We start from the raw sequence: 24,899 nt of genomic DNA, 5'->3' as shown, positions 1-24,899 counted from the left end.
CCGAAAGTTTGGTGGAAGAAGGTCACTGTACCTTTCCAGATACACTGTAAAGTAGAGAGCCACGGGTTGGTAACTAAGTAGATAGTGAGCATTTTTCCTGAGAATTCTATGGGATTTTATTGGCTCTCTTGGTTTGCATGACTGGGGAACCACAGTGGTCCCGGCCTCCCTTGCCCCTCAGGGTCCCTGCTGGCTCAGAGGCCTCTCTGAGGGGGAGGGGGGGGTCCCCCACCTCAACTGCCTGGCCTTGCTGGGCAGCCTACCCTTACCTCCGGGATTCTCCCTGTTCCCGGAGGCCTTTTGCCGGGAATACAGAGAGCAGAAGCGGCCGGCCAGCTAGGACACTGCTTGTGCAGAGAAGCGACCGACCTGTCCCTGACCCAGAGCTGCCCACCAGCTGTTCTCCCTGACTGACCTCCTGAAAACGGGGGACACCTGAGTCCTGGGGGTGCCGGGTGAAGGAGGGGCTCTGGATCAACAGGGGCCAAGGAGCAGGATGAACTAGGTGCCTCCAGCCATCTCCAAAGAGAACCCATTTCTTTTTTTTTTTTTTTTTTTTTCAACGTTTATTTTATTATTTTTGGGACAGAGAGAGACAGAGCATCAACGGGGGAGGGGCAGAGAGAGAGGGAGACACAGAATCGGAAACAGGCTCCAGGCTCTGAGCCATCAGCCCAGAGCCCGACGCGGGGCTCGAACTCACGGACCGCGAGATCGTGACCTGGCTGAAGTCGGACGCTTAACCGACTGCGCCACCCAGGCGCCCCAGGAGAACCCATTTCTAATCTTTGCCTTTTCTGCCACCTGAGAAGTGCCGTCTTGGTCTAGACGTCTGCTTCAGTTCCCCCTGACGCGGGGTTGGCCTGCGGGTAGCACTTCCCTCAGGCGTCAGGCAGAGAGGAGGAGGGGGAAGAACCCTCTCCCAAGAGCCTGGCGGGAGCTCTGGAGGCAGGGACATGCACGTTCAGGGGATGGAAGGACATCGATCATCTCTGCTCCTACTCTCTGCTTCAGCGTCCTAGGCAGGTGGGCCACCCCCGCCTCAAGTCTGATCCCCCTGCACTGCTCTCTGGCCCGCTCGCTCCGGGATGCCTCCAGGGACAACCAGGGACAAGGAGCTTGCCGTCCGAACGAGCCTGCTCCGGCTTCTAAAAGTGTCATGTGTTCAGGGATTTTCACCTAATCCAAGTGATCCAACTCGTCCTCCACTTACATCCTCTGAGCCTTTCTTCAGGTGGGACACGCCCACTTCTTAGCTGCCTTCCCGGTGGTGGTGGCGTTTGGGGACCCTCCGACAGCCTGGTGCTAACCGGGGACGCTGCCCCACTCCCTCAAGCCCCTGCTGCGAGGTCAGAGGGCAAAGCCACTGCCTCCCTTCCAGAAGTTCTTCCTCTGGGGAGGCTGCCCGAGATCCTCTCCACCTTCCCAGACCATTTCGGCATCTTCACGGCCATCGTCTCATCCAGCCTTTGTAAAAGCCCTCGAGGTAGGCAGAGAAGCTATCGCTACGTCCTTCAGGCGGGGAAAACCCAAGTCCTAACACAAACTGCAAACCCTGGTCCAGGACCGTGAACAACAAACCCGTCAGCCTGAGACTTGTGGGCAGAGCCCCGGGGGTCGCAGCCAGTGCCTGGCAGGGCCCGTGGCTTCCGTAGGGGCTAAGCTAAGAGGAGGGGAAGGTCCCTGGCAGGTCCCTGGCAGGTCCCTCTGTGGTTGGGCCTGTGCTGGGCCTGGCCTTCTGCACCTGGGTGGATGTGTCCCCGGCCCCAGCTGTGTGGAGCCCCAGCGGCCCACAGCTCCAGGCAGGCTGCGCAACGCCAGCCCCCACTGGCTGTCGCTCACGCCCCTGGGAAGCCTCCAGAGCTATGGGGCGTCTTGTCCCTGTGGAGGCGGCGGGAGGCCTGAGGCCTGCGGAGGGTGGAAAATCCTGGGAACCGAGCCCCAGCCAGCCCAGCCAGCACCTCATTAGGTGGCCCAAAGCTGGGGGGAGGGGGCATTTCAGGAACATTGTTGTTTATTTTTCTATTTTTAAACAAGTCTGAGGTCTCTGGGGGCACAAATGAAGTTATCAGAAAAGACATGAGGGGAATAAAGCCTCAAGCCAGCAGGCTGAGAAGGGCCCTTGGGACCAGGAGTCTTGAAAAGCTGAGATGGGGTCTGTTTACCTTGTACTCCCCGACACAGGACTGGGACCAGGGTGCTGGACAAACATGTCCCCAAGCCCTCTGCGGCCCGTTCTCTTGGGTGCTGCCAGGGAATCCGGGCGCAGGCAATGCTTTTTAACTGATCCTGTCAGTGTGGTCTCCACCTCGGGAAGGAAATCCGGATTCCCTTCTCACCTCAGCCTCGGGAATGGTTTTCCCAGGGGCAGGGAGCCCGGTGGGGCCACTGCCCCCATGGCGTCCAGGCCCAGCCCTCGCCCGGCCACCGGCTGGCTCTGTGGCCACACAGCCCCTCCACCTGCCTGACTTTCCATTTCCTCATCCAGCAGTGGGGCTGGCCACTTCTGCCTCGACCCCCCAGATGCCTGTCACAGGGACAGGCAACGAGATGATGTGTCACCTGGGGAAGGCTGGCACCCTTACTTCACTGGATCCTAACACAGCCCTGACACGCACGGCCCTGGAAAGGAGACTTGGTGTTCCCATCTTATTTATTTATTGTTTTAAAGTTTCTTTCTTTTGAGAGAGAGAGAGAGAGAGAGAGAGAGTTGCGGAGGGGCCGAAAGAGAGGGAGACAGAGGATCTGGAGCAGGCTCTGTGCTGACAGCAGAGAGCCCGATGTGGGGCTTGAACTCACAAACCATGAGATCATGACCCAAGCCAAAGTCACCAAAGTCGGACGCTTCACCGACTGAATCGCCCAGGGGCCCCTTGGCGTTCCCATCTTAAAGGTAAGGAAGCTGAGGTTCTGAGGGTTTGTCTGAACGACTCCCCGAAGCATTCAGACCCAGGCCTGGCTGGTCCACAATGCCAAAGTGCCCCTCGAGTGCTCTCAAGGGTAAGACAGCTGCTGCTCTTGGGAGCTTTGGGAGAAATCATGAATCATGGACACAACCAGGTAAAGGCCCGAGTGGGTTTGGCTGCAGGAGAAATACTTTCCAGAAATGAGAGGTGTGGTAAGAGGCCAGGGGAGCAGAGCAGGACTTGTGGGCAACAGTCCTAGTTTGACTGGGGTTTGACCTGGAGGCAACGAACAGTATCTACTTCCCAGGTCAGTGAGAGGGCCCAAAAACAGATGTGGCACGCGAGGTGGCAGGAGAATGCTCGAACTCTGCAGATGAACCCAAAACACCTCTCCCGCCCTGCCCCGGACGACCATGTGACGTATGGGCTGAACAACCGTCACTCCTGTGAGTAGAGGGGAGTGCTACGCATGACCCCCTCCCAAAGGCCCCCCGCAGAGGCAGCCCTCAGCATCTCCCATCAGGACCCACTGGGGGAGGGGCTGCCCTTGGCCATCCCACGGGCTCCCTCCTCCCCCCTGCATCCCCAGCTTAGAGCAACAGGGCATCCGTGCCTCGCTCCGGGGTCCAGATAGAAAGCTGAGGCCAAAGTTCACCCAAGGCCAGTCAGTCAGCAGAGAAAAGAGCCACAAGTGGAACCCAGAGCCCTTCCCCCGCCTCCCAGGCTTTCCTAACTGCTTGTGTGGGAGGCATCATCACCCCCATTTGGAAGATGAGGAAACTGAGGCTCCGAGGTGGACAGCGACATGGGCTCAGGGCCACTGGTGTCCGCCATGCGACGACCCACGCCGAGGGCCAGATCCGTCTTCCCCTTGCTGACTGCTCACCCGCAGCAGAGGCAGCTTCCCACATCGCTGAGCTTTTTCTGAAACCAACCACTTCTTAATTCTTTGGCTGAATGTCTAAATACGGATTTTTGCCAATTCTGAGCCCTGCTAACTGATGAAGTTGTCAGAAAAAGATCTAATGATGCTTGAAAATGCAGGGAGTGAGCCAGCTGCCAAATTGCCCTCCCAGCTCTGACTCTGCATCAGAGTCGGGACCCTCCCCCCGGGGAGGAGGAGGGAGTCGGCCGTGGAGCTGCTGGCGGAGGCTGCTGCCCTTCATCAGCTGTGTGACTGTGGACAATTTGCTTAACCCCTTTGCTCCTCTGCTTCCCAGCTGGAGGGGAGGATAATAACTTCCTCCTCACCGGGAACTTTAAGGATTAAATGAGATGATGTGTCCGTGACATCCCAACACAGTGCCTGGCACAGCACAGATTTCAGGGTAGGCCGGGAGGGTGGGACAGACGGGGTGGCCGGCTGGCCTGCACGCTGCTGAATGGACCCCCGTGGCCCTGGGTCTCCCGCCCCTCGGGGGAGGCGCTGGGTCTCTGATCAGCACCCGGTATTTATCTTGGGAGGGGGTGCTTATGAACTAGCTTACTTCTCTCCTAGGAGTTGAAAGGCTCAGAGCGACCTCTTGCCCTGTGAGGTGGGGCCTCCGGGTGGGAGCCTGGGAGGCTGGGCTGGGGTGTCCGCGGGGCAGGACTGCCCCTGGGTTGTCTCTTCTCAGTGGAATATTTGTTCCACTGGGGAGTCTGGGCACTGGGGGGGGGCGGCGGGGGGGAGCGTGGCTTGGGGACTTGGGAATCAGACAATTCCCAGGCTTGCCACAGGAGCCCCAGGCAGCTGGGCTCCGGGAGGGGCCCTGACGAAATGACCTGGACCTAAAGGCAGGCCTCCCCAACATACAAGACCCACATGTGTGATCTGTCGCCAAGGGAGGGCTCGGGAGGGCATCTCGGCTAGAGATGGGAAAAGCCATTCCTCCCTCAATCACCACCTGTCCAGGCCACCAGCTCCTGCCCGTCCTCCTTCCTCCTTCGGCCGCACCCATGCATGTGCCACCTGCTCGGTGACCTTGATGTCATCTGCCCCCAGAAGATGGAGAAATTGTGTGTGGACCTGGGGAGAGCTTTTCACCTCTCGTGGACTCAGTTTCCTCATCTGTAGAATGGGGATGTACCACCGTGCTTCACCCTCCTGCTGTGAGAAGCAAATGAGGCAGGGCATGCCAAGGGGCTTGTTGTTGTGTGCTTTGCATGAAACACACAACTAGTGGCGGGGGACACGTGGGGCTGGACAGTAGAATTGCTACAACCGTCCAATCTGCTTCTATTGTCAGCAAGCCAGGGAGGATATCCGAGGGGGCGGAGGGCCCAGGGCAGTGGCCTAAATACAGCATGAGGATTACCACTGGGTCCAGCTGTCCCGGCCTGGGCCGTGGGTGATCAGACAGCCCCTCCGGCCTGCAGGCTTCCCTCCGCGCTCCGGTCTCTGTCCTCTGGCTGAATACAGATGCTGAGAGGACTGCCCTAAGCTCATGGGAGCCAAGAGGTGAATGTTAGCGGCGGGCAGGCCAGCCCCCCGTCAGGGATCTAACCTCAACAGGAGCTTCCTCAGGAGGCGGTGGGAGTTCAGAAGTGAGGCGTGGAAACAGTCTAGTCTGAAGCAGGAGGCCTGGGTTCCAACCTTGACTCGGCCTCTGACGGGCCCCGCGACTTTGTATGGGTCACGTGCTGCCTGTGGGCCTCCGTTTCTTCAGCTGCAGATGCCTGTCCACCCTCGGGAGGTGCAGCGAGGTGGTAGCCATTGAAAGGCTCTGACAAGGTGGATCAAAAAGTGTACCAGGAAGACGCCCGAAGTCCCGGTACAGCCTTCCCACCGGCCCGATCTCTTCTCAGTTGGACAGGCAGGTTCCAGTCTCTCCAGCTGTGCCATCCACCTGCCAGGGAAAAGGGGCTTGGGAACCCACAGGCCTCTGGGACCCCTTCCAGCCCAGGCTCGGAAAGACGAAGCAGGATGGTCATTTATAGTAGTAGAGTTTTCAGTGGACGGAGTTTTCAGTCTGCTCCCCTTGACCCTCTGCTTCCCCAGCTGTCAATGCGGATAATGACTCAGCGGCCAAGGCTGCTGGGAGAGTTGACGTGCAGGTGTCTCTGTGCCGAGCCACAGCCCTGGACCAGCCACAGGACAACTCTAGGGGGGTCCTTCCAGAACCCTCAGGGAGGGGTGCTGTGCCTAGACGTGCTGGCTGCCCCAGAAGCCACTTGGCATCCTAAGAAGTGGGGAGGAGACGCTCACAGAGATGACCAAGCGTCTTGGGCAGGGTCTCTCCAGGCGCGCTACACGCCCCCGCCCCCGCGGGGGCCTGGGTGTGCCTGTCTGGGCTCCAGCATTTGGCACTGGGGTCAAGAGTTCGGCAAAGCCCCCACAGTTTGTGATTCTTCTATTTGTTCTTTACCCAGAATTCCATGAGAAAGGAAGCCCCCGAGACCTCACTCAACGCGCCATGCATGGGAAATGCACGATAACTATTATAGGGTAAATGGATGGAACCCGGTGTGAGAACCCCGTTCATCAGACTGAGTCCACAAATGTGTCTTATCCGTGGGAATTTCTGCCTGGTAAGGAAATCAGCTGGACAAGGAGTGTCATTTCCCAGGGGTCCTCAGGGAGGGAGGGGCTCCCAGAGAAGCCTGGCTACGCTGGAGGGTGATGTGGGGACAGGAGGAGGGAATGAGCAGCACAGGAGCTCTGAGGACGCGAGCAGAGTGGAGCATTCAAGAGGCTGGGAGTGGGGAGCGGGAACATTCTGGGGGCAGCTGCTGCGTGTGGCATATTCTGAGACAGCAACAGTGAGGAGAGGCTGTCTTTGTAAAGCTTTCCTGAACGTCAGGAACGCAGGTGTTATTCCTGGGTAAAGATGACGGGCTGAACGCCTGCATCTATTTTCACTCTCTCTGACACCCACGAAAACTACTAGGAAAGGGAGTTTTTAGAGGCATCACCCACAGAAACGGAGAGAACACGAGAGCAGAGCAGCGCCTTGACACACACAGGAAGCAGGTGGGAACAGGATTGGTAACTGACCCGGCAGACATGAGAGAGCCCAGCCCTGAGCCCACAGCGGGAACAGCTAGCAGCCTGCTCTGCATCCCAGGACCCTTGGAAGGCTCTGGAGCCGGAAGCACCTGGCCGCACTGGAAATTCATAGAGGTCGGGAAAGGAGGATCGATTGAAGATGTTGAAAGCACTGGAGTCTAGAACCCTCCACCCGATGCCGGGTGGCTGGCCCTCCCAGCCCCTGCACAACACCGGGAAAGGTGTTCTCGGGAGAGACTTAATAGAGGCTTTCTGCACCGGCGATGTCAGCCACATTGAGACCCGGGGATCAAATAAATATACGTGTGCTGAAGTCTGAGACCCCGGTAGCCCTCTCTGCAGAACTTTACCCCCATCCTCTCTAGGGAGACCTCAAGAAACAGCCCCCCTCGGCTCACCCTCCAGGAAAGCTCCCCGTCGAAAGCCCACGCAGGGACTCCAGCTTTGACCCCCACTCTTCATTATGAGCAGACGATTTCCAGATAGCCAAGGAAGGCCTCTGACACAAAGCTGGAGACCCAAAGAAGCCGGGGGAGAAAGCACCGTGGAGAAAAGATGGGATAAGACGTTGCGTCAACATCCTAGACCTGAATGACGGTTTCCAGACCGAGCGGGTCCTGTGTTTCCTGTACACGGACAGAAAGGCCCACGCCAACTCACGTCACTGGGAATTTCAGAATACTGGGGCCGAAGAGAAGAGCTGACAAAGTTTCCAGAAAGAAAAACTCAAGTTACCAAAAAAAAAAAAAAAAAAAAAAGTCGGGAAATGGAAAGGCTTTGGACTTCTCAGTAACGACAGCGAAAGCTAAAATGCACCCCAGTGCTGCTTTTCCAATTCCAAGGAAAACTGACAACCAGCCTGTAGTTCAATTCCGTGTAAACGCTCCATCAAGTGTGAGGGGAGAATAAAGACATTATCACCTGGGTCAGGTGTAGGTATGGTGGCAAGACGTTTACTTCCGTGAACCTTTTAGGAGGAAGCTACTAGGGGATGTGTGTCACCAAAACAAGGGAGTACACGGAGAGAAATTTAGCCAAGAAAATGGACCGTCCAGGGGCGCCTGGGTGGCTCAGTTGGTTGAGCATCTGACCTCACGCTCATGGTTCGTGAGTTCGAGTCCCGCATCGCGCTCTCTGCTGTCAGCACAGAGTCTGCGTCAGATCCTCTGTCCCCATCTCTCTCTCTGCCCCTCCCCGGGCTCATTCCCTCTCTCAAAATAAATAAATAAGTTAAAAAAAGAAAAAGAAAAAAAGAAAATGGAATGTACAGAAAGCATCTCACTCCTGAAAGCCGTAGGGGGGACTTTCAGGTGATTGGCGGAGGTTTGGTGTGAACTTAATGATAAGTACGTAGAAGCATAATCAAAAGCAATGATTACATCCTGGAAGGACAAAAACAAAAAACGTGCAGAAAGGGAAAAGTAACCATAGCCGATTTCCTGGCTCAGCTCTGAGTAGCATATGGAGTCATAACAACGTATACACTGAATACTGATCCAATCGAAACATTTATATACCTACACTGGGAGGGTGGGGGATAGGAGCGAGGTGGGGGATGGACATGGGGGAGGGAAGCGCTAAGCCTCTTCTCTAGGAGGTCAAAGGCCGAGGTATGAAGAGGGGGCCATACAAGAGCCCTCTCCAGGGATATGGAGGCAAGAGCCAAGAATCAGCCGAGAGCTGCAAATGTTTGCTTCCAGAAAAGGGAAATGAGGGTAACCCTTGTAGGGCGACTTGACTCTTGGCGTCTATAAACAATTTTGATTTGAAAACTTAAAAAAAAAAAAACCCTTTTAAATAAAAAAATACACTCCCATTCCTGCCCCCCTGCTACCCTGGTAGTTTCTCCAAAGTCTGAATAAGTATGAGGACTCTTCGTTTGCTGAAAGCCTTGGGAGTGGGTTCTTTGCAAAGTATTTGAAGTGGATAGGCCCAGCCTATCAGTGGGCATCAGAAAGGTTCAGAGAAACTGGGGACAGACAGAAACTGACACGGAGCTGGAACCTTAGGAGCCACACCCACAGGGCCTCCTGCTACCTCGGGCAGGTTTCCTAACCTCTCTGTGCTTACAGTGCCGAGTTGATGCTGGAGGCAAATGCAGAAGAGGCCAGGCTGTGCACACCCCACCTGCCGTCAGGAACCCCGGAGGGGGAGGCGGGAAGAGGCCCGAGAGCAGTGTGGTGGCCCCTTCAGGGTGCGAGCCTCCACCCTACTGGCTGTGAGACCCCGGGATCTCCCACAGGTCCTTCCACCCGCCATCCTGGGCCGGGAAACCAGAAACCCGGGTCACACTGTGCCACTACTCATCCAAGTTTACAGAAAGCAAGATGGTTATTTACAAGAACAGAAACATTGAGCTAGTTCGCTTTCAAATACACCAAAGAAAGCCGCAAAGAGAAAACAGAAACTTCTGAGTGGAAAAGGGCCACTGTGTCCCCGTCCTCAGGGTCCCCCCCTCCCCGCCCCGCGGCCCTCGGCTGCCCAGGCAACTCTCTCGCCTTGTTCATCTGTTGATGGGCAGACCCTTCCCAATATTAACCAACCCACTTTTTCCACCAGTGAATCCAAGTTAAGAAAACAGAACTTTCTTCCCAGACCACTCAAGCCCCTGAGCCAAGTTATAGCTGTACCCGGAGCTCCCTGGGGCCCAATTCTCACAGCCTTTTCCAGAGATGTGTTCTGGGCAGTGTGAGTCAGACTGCTCCCATCCTTGGGCCCTGAGGACCCAGGGACACTCGGGCCCTCACCCCCCAGCAAGCCTCTCCTTGCTCATTTCGGGAAGCGAGCCTCCCTCTGCGACCAAGATTGGAAAGACCTGGAGGGCAATTTAGTCCTCAATCCCCAAAAGCTAGTCTGAGGACCAGTGATGACTGGTGACGAAGTGCTTAATGACCAGGAGAAAAAGTAGAGAAAGAAGCACAAAAAAGAGATGTGTACGGGAAGAACTGTTCTTGCTTCTGGGATTAGATCCTTCTTATATTTTTGATCTAGAATGAACGCGCTTAAAAAATGAAATGATGGTGATGGTGGATCCCGTCGTTCGTAAATGTCCTTACTTGGCAAAATTGGAAAGTTGGCGTCTCTCATGGTTCTTTCTCAAAAAGAGAAAAAAAAAAAATTGGGGGGTGGGGTGGGGTGGGGGGGGAGTTTTTTCGGACACTGAACATCCAAAGCCTGGGACATACTATGGAGGTGGGCACAGAAGACAGCAAGAACGAGTGCCAGGGCCAGAGCCCCAGGCTCGGGAGGTGAGGAGGAGGGAACACCCCGGCCACATGCTTGTCTGGCCCCGCTTCACACCCTTCAGTGACAGGGAACTCGTGCCCTCTGCATGCAGCTCTACTGATTAGAAAGCACTTCCGCATACTGTCACGACACCTGCATCCTTGGACCCAGGTCTACGCCTGGGAGCACCTAGAGCGAGGCCTCTCACCTGCTTTGGAAAACGGGCTCTCCACGCGGCACCCCTCCCGCCCAGTCTCCTTTGCTTGGGGTCTATTTGCTTCCTCACACCCTGAATCATTCCCCTTGGGAAGTGACTGGCCTCAGATCACTTAACTAGCAAGCGAGTTCTAACCCAGCGGCAGTGGTCGGGTGTCCCAAATGTGTGAGATCGTTCTGGCTGTTCAGAACCAGCTGGAAAAGGAACAAAGAAACCAACATGGGGGAGGGGGGGGTGGGGAACCATGCAAAAAAGTCCAGGGGATCCCAATAAACACTTCACATATCTGCTTAGAAAAAAAATCTGAAAGGAAATAAGGCAAAAGAGTCATGACCGTCATCCCTTGAGGTGAGCTACCCTGACAGTTTGTATTGCATTTTGACTTTTCTGTTTTCTGGGTTCTTTTTTTTTAACGTTTTATTTATTTTTGAGACAGAGAGAGACAGAGCATGAACGGGGGAGGGGCAGAGAGAGAGGGAGACACAGAATCGGAAGCAGACTCCAGGCTCTGAGCCATCAGCCCAGAGCCCGACACGGGGCTCGAACTCACGGACCGCGAGATCGTGACCTGAGCTGAAGTCGGACGCTTAACCGACTGAGCCACCCAGGCGCCCCTGTTTTCCGGTTTTTCTACAACGATCTGGTTTGTATTTGTACAATGGAGTAAAGCGATGGCCATTCAGAGGGAAGAGATAAGTAAAATTAAAGAAGTCTGGTCCCAAGATCCCGTCTCAGTTCCCAGCCACTGTCCAGTAAAGTGCCTGGGGGTCTGGCGTTCCAGAGGTGGCCTGGGCTGGTGCTCCCTGTGGGCAGCGGCTGCCTGCACACACCCCCACAGCCCTCCCACCACCGTGGGACGCAGACCCCAGGCCACCCTTCTGCCCCTCCTCTGTTCTCAAGCCTTGCAGTCTCTCACCCCTCACTTGGCTCCCTGCCCCGGAGACGGAAGAGAGCAGCGGACAGGGGGAAAAAATGGAGGGTGCGGAGGACTGTGGCTCGTCCCTGCACTTGTTACACAGCAGAGGGCACACACATTGTTTTGCAGACAGGGATTCATGCTTAGAGGGAGACGGCACAGGCGGAGTGTTGGAGCCGGGCCCTGACCCGGCCCTCTGATGCCAGTGCGGCGTGCGTTCCTCTGGGGCTCAGGACAGAGCCCCCAGGCCCGCCTAGGGTGCTCTGGGGCCATGTGGCGTGCCAGCCCACGCGTCACCCCTCACTCTCCAAGCCGGCCCTCCATGGCTGGTCTTTGCCAGGCGCTCCCCCTGTGCCCCCAGGGCGCCTTGCAGACCCAGCGCTCAGTCAGCAATGAGCCAAGCCCTGATCAGAGCGGGGGCCCCCGGTTGGACGTGGGGTCAGAGCCAGCCAGGCTCTGCGGTCACGTAGCCCGAGCAAGGTGTTTCCCTCTTGGGGCTTCAGTTTTCTGAGGGGTAAAGCCGGGGCAGAGAGCATTTGGCAGTGATTCCCTGGTGATGCCTGATTTTAAGGCTTCACCTTCTGATATTCTGAGACTGCCTGAGTGACACTGTCCCCCATCTGGGGAGCGGAGGGCACAAGTTTCCCATTCGGTCCCAGGGCCCGAGTGGATAGCCTCCTTCTGAGACACGCGCCAGCCAGCGCGTGTCTGGGTGTCTGAGCACACGCGTGTGCGTGCATGGGTGCGTGGGGGGCGGTGGGGACTTGGAAGTGTGTGTATGTCGGGGGTGAGGGGGTGGGGATGTGTGTGCGAGCAGGGGGTACCAGAAGGACAGGCTCCCGTCTGCCTGGGCCAGACACATCTTCCAATTATTTCACCTTTTTGAGGATTGTGCTCCTTCCCTCTCCAAGACCCCGGCTCCAGCTCCCCCATCCTACTCCCCCCCTCACCCCCCTTCTCACTCCTTTGTCTTCTCTGTTCCTGCCTCCATGTCAAGCCCCAGCTCTGTGCTCTCTCTTGGTCTCTGCCCAAAACAAGCTCCCTCGCTTCAGAGATGCTGCAGAGCCCTAGTTGAATGTGTGTCCCCTCCACCTGTGCAATCTCCTCCTTAGGACCCTACCCGAGTCCCCAGCCCTCTTCCAAGAGGCGCCCACGGCTCTCAGAGCCCGTCTTGTTCCAGACAGAAGAGTAGACGGGCTCCCGTCGCACAATGACAAATTCAAACCATTGTTCTGCCGAGATCCGAATGAAAAATCGGGCAGACTGACACCGCCATGATCTGTTAACCCGACACTGCCTCACTACGCACTGCACAAATTTTAATTAAAAATCTTAGAAGTGGGGCGCCTGGGTGGTGCAGTCGGTTAAGCGTCCGACTTCAGCCAGGTCACGATCTCGCGGTCCACGAGTTCGAGCCCCGCGTCGGGCTCTGGGCTGATGGCTCAGAGCCTGGAGCCTGTTTCCGATTCTGTGTCTCCCTCTCTCTCTGCCCCTCCTCCGTTCATGCTCTGTCTCTCTCTGTCCCAAAAATAAATAAACGTTGAAAAAAAAAATTAAAAAAAAAAATCTTAGAAGTGATTGGGGAGCCCTTTTATTGTGACTCCTTGGCCTCTTCCGGGTGCTTTGCGGGGAAGGGCAGAGCCTTGTCACAGCAGGAACAAAAAACTCAGGGATGGTCCTTAAAAGATTGGTGGTGGTGGGCGGCCTGGGGGGATGCAGCGAGCCTTCGGGAGCATGTGCAAACAACCCCCAGCCACCCCCACCACTCCACCCATTTCACAGGGGGGGAGACTGAGGCACAGGGAGTGGTTTGTACAAGGACTCTGCTATAACAAGTGCAAGATGTGTGTGTGTGTGTGTGTGTGTGTACTGGGTGTATGAGTTATGAGATTTGGCCCAGGAAACTGGGAAATCTAGGAGAAGATATGAGCATCTGGCCCACCTCTCTTCTCTATCAGGCTCTCACTCAGGGAGGATCAGCTAAATTCAGGGGAGAGGATAAAGGGACCAAGAAAAATGCACGTGTCCTTTCCTGTAGTCACACCTGGAGATAGACGGAGGCAGGTTGGGATGACAGTCCCCGGGCTCCAAGTCTTGCTCCTGGCTTCTCAGGGAAGAAACTGAGAAGGTTCTCAGTCGTTCTAGAAAAGCCCTAGTCCAGTGAGGCAGCCTGAGCAGAAGAGAAGGGCTGAGGAGGGGGCTGGGAGAATGACCTGGGGTGGCACCCTGGTTTCCCCTAGGCCCGAATGATTCTGCAGGGGATCCTCGACCTTCCTGCTTATCTCATTTGGGGCATAAAAGAGAGGAGAGAGAGCTGGCTGGTGCAGGGTCCTCTGGTGGGGGAGGGGGCGTCAGGTAAATGGCCGGCAGGAAGCCGGAGGGGGGTGCGGTGCGGTGTTTAAGCTGAGGCTCAAAAGGGAATCACAAGCAGGCTCTGGAAGATCAGTCAGCAGAGCCAGGGGGACCTCGGCTAGACCTGCCACCTTCACCGATAGGACCTGGAACAAGTGGCATTGCCCCAGTGCACCTCTGCCCCTCACCGAGAAATGGTGACTGTTGCCATGCCTGTCCTGCCTATGAGACTGATACAAGGATAGAGTGAGGCCAGATTCATATGAAAAGTCCTGGGGGGCGGGGGGCACCTGGGTGGCTCAGTCGGGTAAGTATCTGACTTCGGCTCTGGTCACGATCTCACCGTTTGTGAGTTCGAGCCGTGCGTCGGGCTCTGTGCTGACAGCTCAGAGCCTGGAGCCCGCTTTGGATTCTGTGCCTCCCTCTCTCTCTCTCTGCCCCTCCCCTGCTCATGCTCTGTCTCTCCCTCTCTCTCTCGAAATAAATAAACATTAAAAAAAATTTTTTAAAGAAAAGTGCTGGGGAAGCATGCCCTGCTGGGCCCGTGCCTGGAGGTCCAAGAGCCCCTCTGGGGATGTTACCACCAGACGGCCCACGGTCAGAGTGCCCTCCCCTCCCCCGGTGTCCTCCACCCCTCCATGGCCCCCAGTGGCACACCTCCCCCTGCCCCCATCCCGCACTCACCCTCAGGGCCGGCAGGGAGCTGACCTGGTCTGTGGTCAGTGTCGCCTCCTTGTAGTGCTTCCCAGGGGGACAGAGCTTCAGGAAGGTGTCATGGATGCTAAGAAGAGAGGCATGATGAACTGCAGGTTCAGCTCATGGACTGCAGACCGTGTGCCTCTGTCCCCCCGGGATCTCTGGAGGAAGGGGACTTACAATTGAGTGACATAGCAAAGGCAGTTAGACCTTTCATTCCACCCTTCTAGAAACATCCTTGAGGAGTCCAGGGTGCCCAGCACACAGTAGGGGGTGCAAAGATGAGCCGGGCATGAGGAAAGGTGTGTGAGGGTGCTCTATAGCATGGAACATACGCCACAGGTGTTCGTTATAGAATGTCAGAGCTGGAGGGGACATCTGTGGTCACACCGTCCAGTCCCTCACTTGCAGATGGAGAAGCCCGCAGGGCCTTGGGGAAGCGAGCGCGCAACCCCAAGCCATCTGCCCAGCCCGGCCATACTGTGCTGGGGGCTTTGCTTGTGAGGGGCAGGCAGAGGGCGAAGGGGCTGTGTGACCTTCGAGTGGGGGGGAGGGCAGGAGCCCCAGGCCAAGAGAGCACAAGCCCTCATCCTCCTGCCCTCCTACCCCATCCTGGTCACAGGTCTTGGGTCTGTTAGGACGGGCGACCCAGAAAGTGGAGAGGAAATGTGGTGGCCTGGGACACAGGAGGCCCACACTCCAGTTCCCGCCCTGCCACTCCAGTGCCGTGACCTCGCCTTACTCTTGAGCCTTAGTTTCACCATCGGGAAAAGGGGCAATAATGATATTTCTCTTGGGAAGCCAGGAGGCGGGGGTGGGTGTGACATGATGGAGAGTGCAGGGCCTTCGTGTGACTGTGTGTATGTGTGTGTGTGTGTGTGTGTGTGTGTGTGTGTGAGTGTGTGTGAGTGTGTGAGGGGTGGGGGGTTAACACGCGCTGGTGAAAAACGGTCTCTAAAGCCAGACAGACCTGAGTTCAAGTCCTGACTCTGCCCTCTGGTAGCTCTGAGACGTTGAACAGGGTTCTGACACCACCTGAGCCCCAGTCTCCTCATTGTCACGGTGGGGCCAATCTCCCCTCACAAATATGTGAGGAGTAAACGGGAGGAGCTGTATAAAGGTCAGCCTGGCGTTGCGTAGGCCCTCAGGAGATCCCGAGCCTCTCCACACCCCTGTCTGTGCTCCTGTCCTGCAGCTCAGACACGCTGTGCCCTGCCTCCCAGAGCTCGGCCCCAGATCATGATGGTGGGTGCCCTCTAACCTGACCTGGGTCCCTGGGCCTGCCCTTTCTTCTTCCCCTAGGATCCTTCCTGCTCCAAAATTACCCTCTCTCCTTTGGTCCTTTCCTTCTCTTCTGCCCACCATCCAGCTTCTCATCTCGGCCGAGCGCTAGGAGGCGAGCATCTGGCCAAGTTAATCCCTACTCGGGAAAGTGACTAACAGCCCCTCACTGTCACCTGCGGGGTGTGTGGTTTGGTGACCCAAATGAACCTCTGATTGGTGGGATTTAGGGACATGTGACTAAGTGAAGCCTTCAGAGGGTGATTTTACAAGTGAGGATTTGCAGGTAGACAAGAGGCCCTCCCAGGGCCCTGATTATGGTAAATGGAGGCCCAACACCAGGAGAACTGACAGCCAGGATCTGCTCCCCATCCGGCCTCTCATGTTTTCACAGCTCACCGACTGGGAAAATGTCCTTTAGATCCCGGCCGTGGGAGAGTAGAAAGAACATCAGCTGTGTCTGTGCTCTTACTGTTTTCCCACTGGCTGCCCAGGCGCGGCTCTGATCTCTATGGTGCCTCCCACCGCCCTTGCCCTCTGGCTTCCAGATGCTTCCAGATGGCTTTGGCCCAAGGGAGGCACCATAGGGAGACTGGAGGTAGTGAGAGAGCCTGGTGGGGTGTGTCCCCCTCCCCCTTCCAGCCTTGGCCGGCTCCGGTAGCATCTGTGTCTGTGTGATCCCTCCAACGTTCACTCAGCTCCGGCGCTTGACTGGGCCGTGGGCCTCGGGGGCAGTAATCGCTAGTCCCTGGCTGTTTCCTTCAGCCTCTGAGAGCAGTCCCTTCACTACAAAGTCCCTTCAAAGACCCCAACTGAGCGTATGATCTGTTTCCCCGCTTCCTGCTGGAAGGCTGCCAGATCAGTCAGGGGGACCCATTTGGACCCTGATCCCTCTCCCACTAGCTGTGCGATCTGAAGCAAGTTGTTTGACCTCTCTGAGCAGAGAGACCTAGGCTTCAATCCTGACTCTGCCGGATGGGGAGCTAATCCCCATCACTGGCCTTGTGCTGACTCATGTCAAGGGCCTGAAAACAGGAGCCAGACCGGTGCATGGCTATTCGTGAAGAACAGGCTCCATCAGCCTCGTAAGGGGCCCTGAACTTGTCACCAGACACTTCTCTGAAAGTTCGGGAGGGAGCCGAAAAGCGGGGTACGGAAAAGGTGAGGGGAAACATTCTCCAGGAAAGCACGCAGGACACTAAAAGGCATCGAGGAGAAAAGGAAGGCCATCATCCCCAGAGGACCCAGTGGCCCACGAGGAGAAGGGACAGGGGGGAGGGGGCGGCAGGAGCTGTCACTGTCACTGTTAGAACTCCGGCCTGAGGTGAGAACAAGCAGACTGACTTTCAGTAAGTTGTACTAATTTTTTAAAATTCTCTGAGGTCCCAGGGCGCCTGGGTGGCTCACTGAGTGAAGCCTCCGACTTCAGCTCACGTCATGATCTCACAGTTAGCGAGTTCCAGACCCGCGTCAGACTCTGCACTGACAGCTCAGAGCCTGGGGCCTGGAGCCTGAAGCCTGCTTCAGATTCTATTTCCCTCTCTCTCTCTGCCCCTCCCCCTCTTGTGAGCTCTCTCTCTCTCTCTCTCTCTCTCAAAAATAAATAAATAAACATTAAAAAAAAAAAAAAAAAGAATTCTCTGAGGTCCTGCGCCATTATGGCGGGCGCCCAGGATGGACTGCTCCCTGGCTCCCCACGGGAGTGGCCCGAACCCCACAGCGGGTTCTTCAGGCTGTGCAGCCCTCACCCCCAAGGATCCACCCCTACCCAGGTGTGAGTTCCTCGGCCCCGCCCTCCCCTCAGAGCTTTCTGGCGGGGAGGGCTGCTGTGGGGAGGGCCTTGCCCAGATTTCATGCCATCCCAGGCCTCCGAGTGGGTGGGCTGCCCGCAGATGAATCGTGGCTGCATCTCAGCTGCCACAAAACGTTCTCCTCCTCCAAATATGGATCAGCCGGCTCTAAGTGGAACTCTGAATTAATCACTAATGGACTCAAGAGTCAAAGCCATTTGAAAAACTCACACATTCAGCCTGCCAGAAATCAAGGAGCCCATGCTGTGGCTCCCTCCCAGACGAGGGGAGGGGCCGTCGGCGGGCTCAGAGGCCCCAAGACAGGGGAGACCAGCCCTGCAGCTCACACTCTGCGCGACCGTGGACCTGCCACAATCCCTTCTTGTGCCTCAGTTTCCCCTCTGTAAAATGAGAGACTCAACGATCCCTCCCGCCCCCAGCGCCCTCCAGTTCGGGCATCCTACGGCTGCTTCTGTACCTTTCTCTGCACCCTTGCCTCTGAGGCCCTCTGTAGTGGTGTTCAACTGGGTCCCACGTTAGAAACCTGTGGAGACTCTGTGAAAGGACCCGGGCCCACCCCCTAGAGGCTCTCATTCAAGGCCAGGGAGGGGGCAGGACCTCTAAGTCCCGCGAGCTCTCGTGTTCCTCTTGTCCAGGCAGGACGGAGAACACGGTTCCGTTGCCAGTCTCCGCATCCACTCTTTTCCTCTGGGCTCAGCTCCCCGGGCCATGGGGTCAATAGTTCTTTGCCCAACAGCACAGCCTGAAGGTATTTTATAAATAGCCCTATCTTTAGCCTGAAAAGGTGGCTTTTATGGTCTGCTCCTTTCAAGCTGTGTGGCTTGGGCAAATCACTTCATTTCTCTGAGCCAGTTTCTTCATTGCAAAAGAAAAAAAAAAAAAAAAAAGACAGAGAGAGAGATAATAATAGCATGAAAATAACAGCTATACCCCACAGTCAACACTGGCCCACGTGCCGGGGGCTGCTCTAACCCCCTGACATGCATTCGATCACTTAATTGTCCTAATAACAACCATGCGGGGTGAGGTTCCAGGACTTGATGTCGTGCTTTTTATAAGTGTGGGAACAGGTTGAGCAAAGGCTCAAAGGTAAGAAATGTACCCACGGTCACAGAGCTAGAAGGTGGCAGAGCTGAGTCTTGAACGCAGGCCTCTGGCTCCAAGGAAGCAAGCTTGTAACCACTCTGCCTGCTGACCTTCTGGGGCCCCAGGAGGACCAGCGCTAATGGCCAGGATGGGGCCTGGAGGCTAGAAAGTGTTGGGCACTCGGGGGCGCTAAGAGGAAAGAGCGGCCTCGTGGCAGGGGCTGGGGGCAAAGCTTCAGGCTCCCAAAGCGGACCTACGTGCAGCCCGAGATCAGGACAGGAGAGGTCACTGAGGGTTACAGAGTCATCCAAACTGCTCAGACGGAGGCGGGCCGACCTGGGCTCCAACCGTGGAGGTCAAAAGGAAGCCACGCGTGCCCTCTTCGGCTCAGGCCCCAGAGGCAGAGTCCGCAGCCACAGCTGCAGATAAGAGCCTGCGAGGGCTGGTGCACTGAGCCCAAAGAGACATCTGGAAGGCTTCTCCGGGAGCAATTCAATCAGAAGTCAGGGAGGGCTGACCTGGAACGGAGGCTGAAAGGGACTTTCTCTTTAAAAGACCAACGAGAAGGGGCGCCTGGGTGGCGCAGTCGGTTGGGCGTCCGACTTCAGCCAGGTCGCGATCTCGCGGTCCGTGAGTTCGAGCCCCGCGTCAGGCTCTGGGCTGATGGCTCAGAGCCTGAAGCCTGTTTCCGGTTCTGTGTCTCCCTCTCTCTCTGCCCCTCCCCCGTTCATGCTCTGTCTCTCTCTGTCCCAAAAATAAATAAACGTTGAAAAAAAAAAAAAAAAAAAGACCAACGAGATGAGATAGAAAATCCCCACAGGCTAGAAACTTAGGGTGGACAGATCCCTTCCTGGAGGGCCAAGCCCAGGCAGCCTGGCACAGGGAAGGGGCGGGCTCGAGAACCAGAGCCTGTCACATGTGGTCTGCCCTCCCAGTGTGCCTCCCCTGCAGATCTGGTGACCAGGCCTCTATGGCCTATGCAAGTCACAGGTAAGAGCATGGGAACATACTAGATGAGGCAGAGCCACCCTCTGGAGGTTACTCCTGTCTGGTGGTGTCCCGGATACTTTTTTTTCAAATGCACTGATCTATCCAACTGCATTGCCATCCAGGCCGCGTTTCTTTGTCACATTAGTAGGAAAATCACAACACGTCTTCAGAGGCCACATAGGAAAACTGTCTAAAAGCGACTGGGGCTTAGTCTAGCCGAACTTGGCCACTTTCTCCGGTGCCATCAGCTTCCTAAGCCACTGCAAGTGCCACTGGGTGTCCGTGTCAAAGCTGCCCCTTCGCTTTCCAGACGAGGCACCGACACGAACACTGATACGGTCAGTCCTCCGGGTCCCCTCCGACAAGCTAACCTGTGATCGCCGCGCGCACGCTGTGTGTGTCCTTCCAGAGATCTTCCCTTCGTGTGTGTGTATGTGCATGTAGAACCTTATGTTTTACAAAAACGGAAGTACGTTGTATATACCAGTCTAGTTTACCAGAGTAACACAGTTTCCTTACTAGTTTTAATGGAGCATGTCCTCCAAAAGCTTCCTCAGACAGCATGCATAAGAGGTACTTTTTTTTTTTTTTTTTTTTTAAGACAATGGTAATTTTTTTTTTTTTTCAACGTTTATTTATTTTTTGGGACAGAGAGAGACAGAGCATGAACGGGGGAGGGGCAGAGAGAGACAGAGCATGAACGGGGGAGGGGCAGAGAGAGAGGGAGACACAGAATCGGAAACAGGCTCCAGGCTCCGAGCCATCAGCCCAGAGCCCGACGCGGGGCTCGAACTCACGGACCGCGAGATCGTGACCTGGCTGAAGTCGGACGCTCAACCGACTGCGCCACCCAGGCACCCCAAGAGGTACTTTTTAAAAATAATTTGCGGGGCGCCCGGGTGGCGCAGTCGGTTAAGCGTCTGACTTCAGCCAGGTCACGATCTCGCGGTCCGTGAGTTCGAGCCCCGCGTCGGGCTCTGGGCTGATGGCTCGGAGCCTGGAGCCTGTTTCCGATTCTGTGTCTCCCTCTCTCTCTGCCCCTCCCCTGTTCATGCTCTGTCTCTCTCTGTCCCAAAAATAAATAAACATTGAAAAAAAAATTTTTTTTTTAAAAATAAAAATAATTTGCATATCAAAAAATAGTCACTTCACCTTCACTTTTGATTAATAGATTAGCTATGACTTAATTCTATATTGGGATTTTTCCTTATAATTTTGAAGGTCTTGGGGCGCCTGGGTGGCTCAGTTGGTTAAGTATCTGACTCTTGACTTGGGCTCAGGTCACGATCTCACAGTTTGTGAGTTCGAGCCCCACATTGGGCTTTGCACTGACAGCATGGAGCCTGCTTGGGATTCTCTACCTCCCCCTCTCTCTGCCCCTCCCCCGCTGGCTCGCTCACTCTCTCTCTCTCTCTCCTCTCTCTCTCTCTCTCTCAATAAATAAATAAAAATCTTCAAAAAATAATAATAATTCCGAAGGTCTTTAGCTGCTGTCTTCCAACCTTTCCAAGTCCCAAACCATTCTGATTCCTGGTCCTCTGTACGTCTTTTGTCTCTGTTTTTTTCTCTACAGAGGTTTTTAGGCTCTTATTATCTCTGGTGTGCTGAAATGTTATGATGGCATGATTTAACGTAGGCTTTAAATTGTTCTCTTCAAATAGCTAGTGTCCCTCAGCTTCCAATTCATACCTAACAAGTGGGGCTCAAAAACGCTGACCCGGAGCTCATCCCTGCTTATCACTGGGCCTGGCGGCCCTGAGGTTGGAGCCTGTGTGCTCGGCTCTGTCCAGATGGTAAGCGCCTCTCTTCTGCTGGGCTAGGGAAGGGGTGCTGGGCAGAGCAAGAGGAGTCACATGGGACTTCCGGTCAACCTTCTGGCCTGGACGGAGCACTCACCCACCAAGCCAGTCACTCTCTCTGCAATCCGATGAGGAGGGCGCCTGCAGCCTCTCCGTGCTGCATGACGCTTGTCTTTGGCCCGGAGCCTTCCCTGCTGGACAGCAACCCGCATGACAACAGGGACTGTGGGCTGTTCCCCATTATGCTCCCAGGGTCCTCACAGGGCACATTCCAGGCCCTGAAGAGAGGCTTGGAGAGGGAGCCTGGGCTTAGAGCGATTCAGTAATGCATCCAAGTTTATCCAGCCAGGCTTCCGACCTGTTTCCTAAGTCCTTTCTTCCTTCCCCCCATCACCCCGAGGAGGCCCATGATTATGTGAAGAAATCCTGCATTGGATCCCATAGTGGCTTAACGCCTGAGGTTTCACTCAACTCAAGCTGGGCCCTGGGAATCGCGGTGCCAGCTCTCCTGACTGGGGTCTGTCTCCGCCCGCCCTGTGCCAGCCTCATCTCCGGGGCTCCACAGCACTGGGCAGGAACCACACTCAGGGACCAGCACGGGGCTGTACCAGGATGAGACCTCAGCTCAAGGGGAGGCAAGGGGCCCCTCTACTCACCACAGGATTTCATTCCTGGTCAGGAAGGTCAGGGCCTACAACAAACCACAGAGAGATGACCTGCCCACTCCATCCGGCCCTACCCCGGCCCCCTGGGGAATGGGGAGCTTCAGGGACTGGGAAGGAGAAGCCCATTTTCTCATCCCGTAGCTGGTGAAATGGAGGCACCCCAGCCCTCTGCAGGGGATGCCCCCAGTGGTGGCAGAGGAGAAACTGGTGCCCTTCTCTCCTCCCCAGGCTCTGACAGCATGGAGAGAGGATTGAAGCCACAACTAAAACCCTGGGCTCTGAAGCAGGAGACAAATGGGGGAGGGAGCCTCAGAGTACTGGCCAGGGCTCACATGGACGCAGGTTCAATGGCCACCACATCCTTGCCTGGGAAACTCCCCACCTGCTTCGGGAAGCTCCCCGCTCTTCCCAGAATCTCCTGGCCGACCTACCCACCTGGTATTCTTCTAGGTCCTCCCAGTGTATCTGGTGCCTCAAACATTGCCCCATGCCAACCCCCCCTTCTCTGTGCTGCAGTAGGACCACAGCCCCAAGGGCCCAGCAGGTAATGTGACCAGGTGATCCGGTTGCCATGGTGACCTACATTCCACCTTCTGCCCATTCTACTCGATTGGGCCTCTGAGTGGGCAAAGAAACAGATTCTTTGGGTTCCCAAGACTAATAGGCATCACCCGCCTTACACCCAAACGACAACCAGAAGGCAACCCGCTGGCGGGGTTGAGAGTCATCCTGTTGGCTCAGGAGTCACACCGGCTGGGTTCAAACCCCAGCTCTGCTACATGCTGACAAGACATGTGACCTTGGGCTAGGTACTCAGCCTCTCTGGATCTTACTTTCCTCAACAGTAAAATGAAGGTGATAATTGTGGGATTCTTGTGAGGATTATTTGAGTTAATACAGGTAACAATGTTGGCACATTATAGGTGCTCAATAATCTTAGTTAGCTATTAGAACCACATCCCAAGCACGGTGCCAAGTGTGGGGACATAGTGATGAATGAGCACAGACCCCGACTTCAAGAAATGACTGAAAGAGCACAGGAAAGGGCATTCCCCGCCATCAGCCAGGGTCCCTTCAGGAATAGAAGGCACGCTCAAATCAGAATAACTTGAAGAGGAAATTAAAAATAGAACTACCCAGGGGCGCCTGGGTGGCTCAGGCGGTTGAGCGTCCGGCTTCAGCTCGGGTCATGATCTCGCAGTTCGTGAGTTCAAGCCCCGCATCGGGCTGTGTTGTCAGCACAGATTCTCCTGCTTCAGATTCTGTGTCTCCCTCTCTCTGCCCCTTCCCCACTCATGCTCTGTCTCTATCTCTCAAAAATGAATAGACGTTAGTGCTCGCTTCGGCAGCACATATACTAAAAATGAATAGACGTTAAATTTAAAAAAATTTTTTTTAAATAGGATTACCCCACGACCCAGCAATAACCCTCCTAGGAATTTACCCAAAGGGTACAGGAGTGCTGATTCGTAGGGGCACATGTACTCCAATGTTTATAACAGCACTTTCAACAGTAGCCAAATTATGGAAAGAGCCCAAATGTCCATCAACCGATGAATGGATAAAGATGTGGTTTATATATACAATGGAATACTACTTGGCAATGAGAAAGAATGAAATCCTGCCATTTGCAGCAACGTGGATGGAACTGGAGGGTATTATGCTAAGTGAAATAAATCAGTCAGAGAAAGACAGATACCATATGTTTTCACTCATCTGTGGAACTTGAGAAACTTAACAGAAGACCATGGGGGAGGGGAAGGGGAAAAAATAGTTTCAAACAGAGAGGGAGGCAAACCATAAGAGACTCTGAAATACAGAGTACAAACTGAGGGTGGATGGGGGTGGGGAGAAGGGAAAACGGGTGATGCGCGTTGAGGAGGGCACTTGTTGGGATGAGCACTGGGTGTCGTATGTAAAGCGATGAATCATGGGAATCTATCCCCAAAGCCAAGAGCACACTGTGCACGCTGTTGTCAGCTAGCTTGACAACAAACGATATTTAAAAAGAGGAGAACTTGAAGCGGGTCTGACAAAGGGACTCACCACAATGGCAAGGTCCGGGTGTAGGGAAACCACCCAGGATAACGCAGATTCCTGGGCTAGTAACCACAGAGCTGTTATCCGCCCTGACCCATGCACACGGAATAAAGAGCCCGACCTCACTCTCTCCTCTTCCTCTACTCTCCTGGGAGGATGAGGAACAGGTAGAGAGTGAATCTGGAAAGGCGAAGAAGTCCAGCACAGGCCATCAATGCTAAGGCCAGGAGGGTCCTCCCAAAGCCCTGTTCCCTGCCCTGCCTCCGGGAGGGTCTTCACGTCCGCCCTCACTGTGCCAGTGTCGGTCTCCTGGTTCAAGCCCATGTCTTTCCACACGCTCTCCTAGGTAAACATCCCAGGGGCTTTCTGATGGAGCTAATTTATATCTCTGGAAATCCAGCTGCTCATTTTTCTTCATCTGTCCTCCTCCGAGACGGAGCCTGGTGGAAGAAATCCAGAAGCCTCCAGTCCTTGATTTACTTGGGGACACAGGTGGAGTAGCCACGGTGTGCCAAGTACGCGGCTTGACCCTGGGAGAGATGAGTGAATGATTTCAGCCCTCAAGAAACAGATACTTGCCACACACACACACACACACACACGCACACCCCAAGGGAGATTGAGTGGATTCCACCAGAGAGGTAATAGCGCAGAATTATGGGCATTTAGAAGTGGAAACCATGCGGGGCAGGAAGTCTTCGTGGAGGTGGTAACATTTCTGTGGTTGTTACAACGTCATGGTCGAGAACCTAAGCCGGCTGCGTCACCTCGGGCAAATCACCAAACTATATTCTAACCTCAGCTGTATAATGGGAACAATAAATCCCCACTTCGGAGGATTATTGAAAGAATACAACGAAATTGTAAATTTACTGAGTGCTCAGTAAAGAGCTGAATTATATCACTACTTTTAAAAGTTGGGCCTGG

At 55.2% G+C, this 24,899-nt stretch overlaps 1 protein-coding gene across 3 annotated transcripts in view; it reads right to left on the bottom strand.

The window, feature by feature from the left end:
* The window catches only part of CIB4 (calcium and integrin binding family member 4), a 52,109-nt gene extending 29,037 nt beyond the window's left edge, over positions 1-23,072 (bottom strand). Inside the window, exons 1-3 of one of the 3 annotated variants that reach the window (XM_045447461.1) lie at positions 22,368-23,072; positions 21,924-21,958; positions 14,289-14,385 (exon numbers count right to left, since the gene is read on the bottom strand). In XM_045447461.1, coding sequence (XP_045303417.1) covers positions 14,289-14,385; positions 21,924-21,958; positions 22,368-22,505 — 270 coding nt within the window. In that variant the 5' untranslated portion in view covers positions 22,506-23,072. The remainder of the gene's footprint in view (positions 1-14,288; positions 14,386-21,923; positions 21,959-22,367) is intronic. The other 2 variants (XM_045447462.1, XM_045447463.1) reach the window with 2 other exon arrangements.
* Positions 23,073-24,899: the final 1,827 nt, after the last annotated feature.

Source organism: Leopardus geoffroyi, chromosome A3 (genome assembly GCF_018350155.1).
Source record: "Leopardus geoffroyi isolate Oge1 chromosome A3, O.geoffroyi_Oge1_pat1.0, whole genome shotgun sequence".
Taxonomy (NCBI): Eukaryota; Metazoa; Chordata; class Mammalia; order Carnivora; family Felidae; genus Leopardus; species Leopardus geoffroyi.
This window is presented reverse-complemented; position numbering and strand designations above follow the sequence as displayed.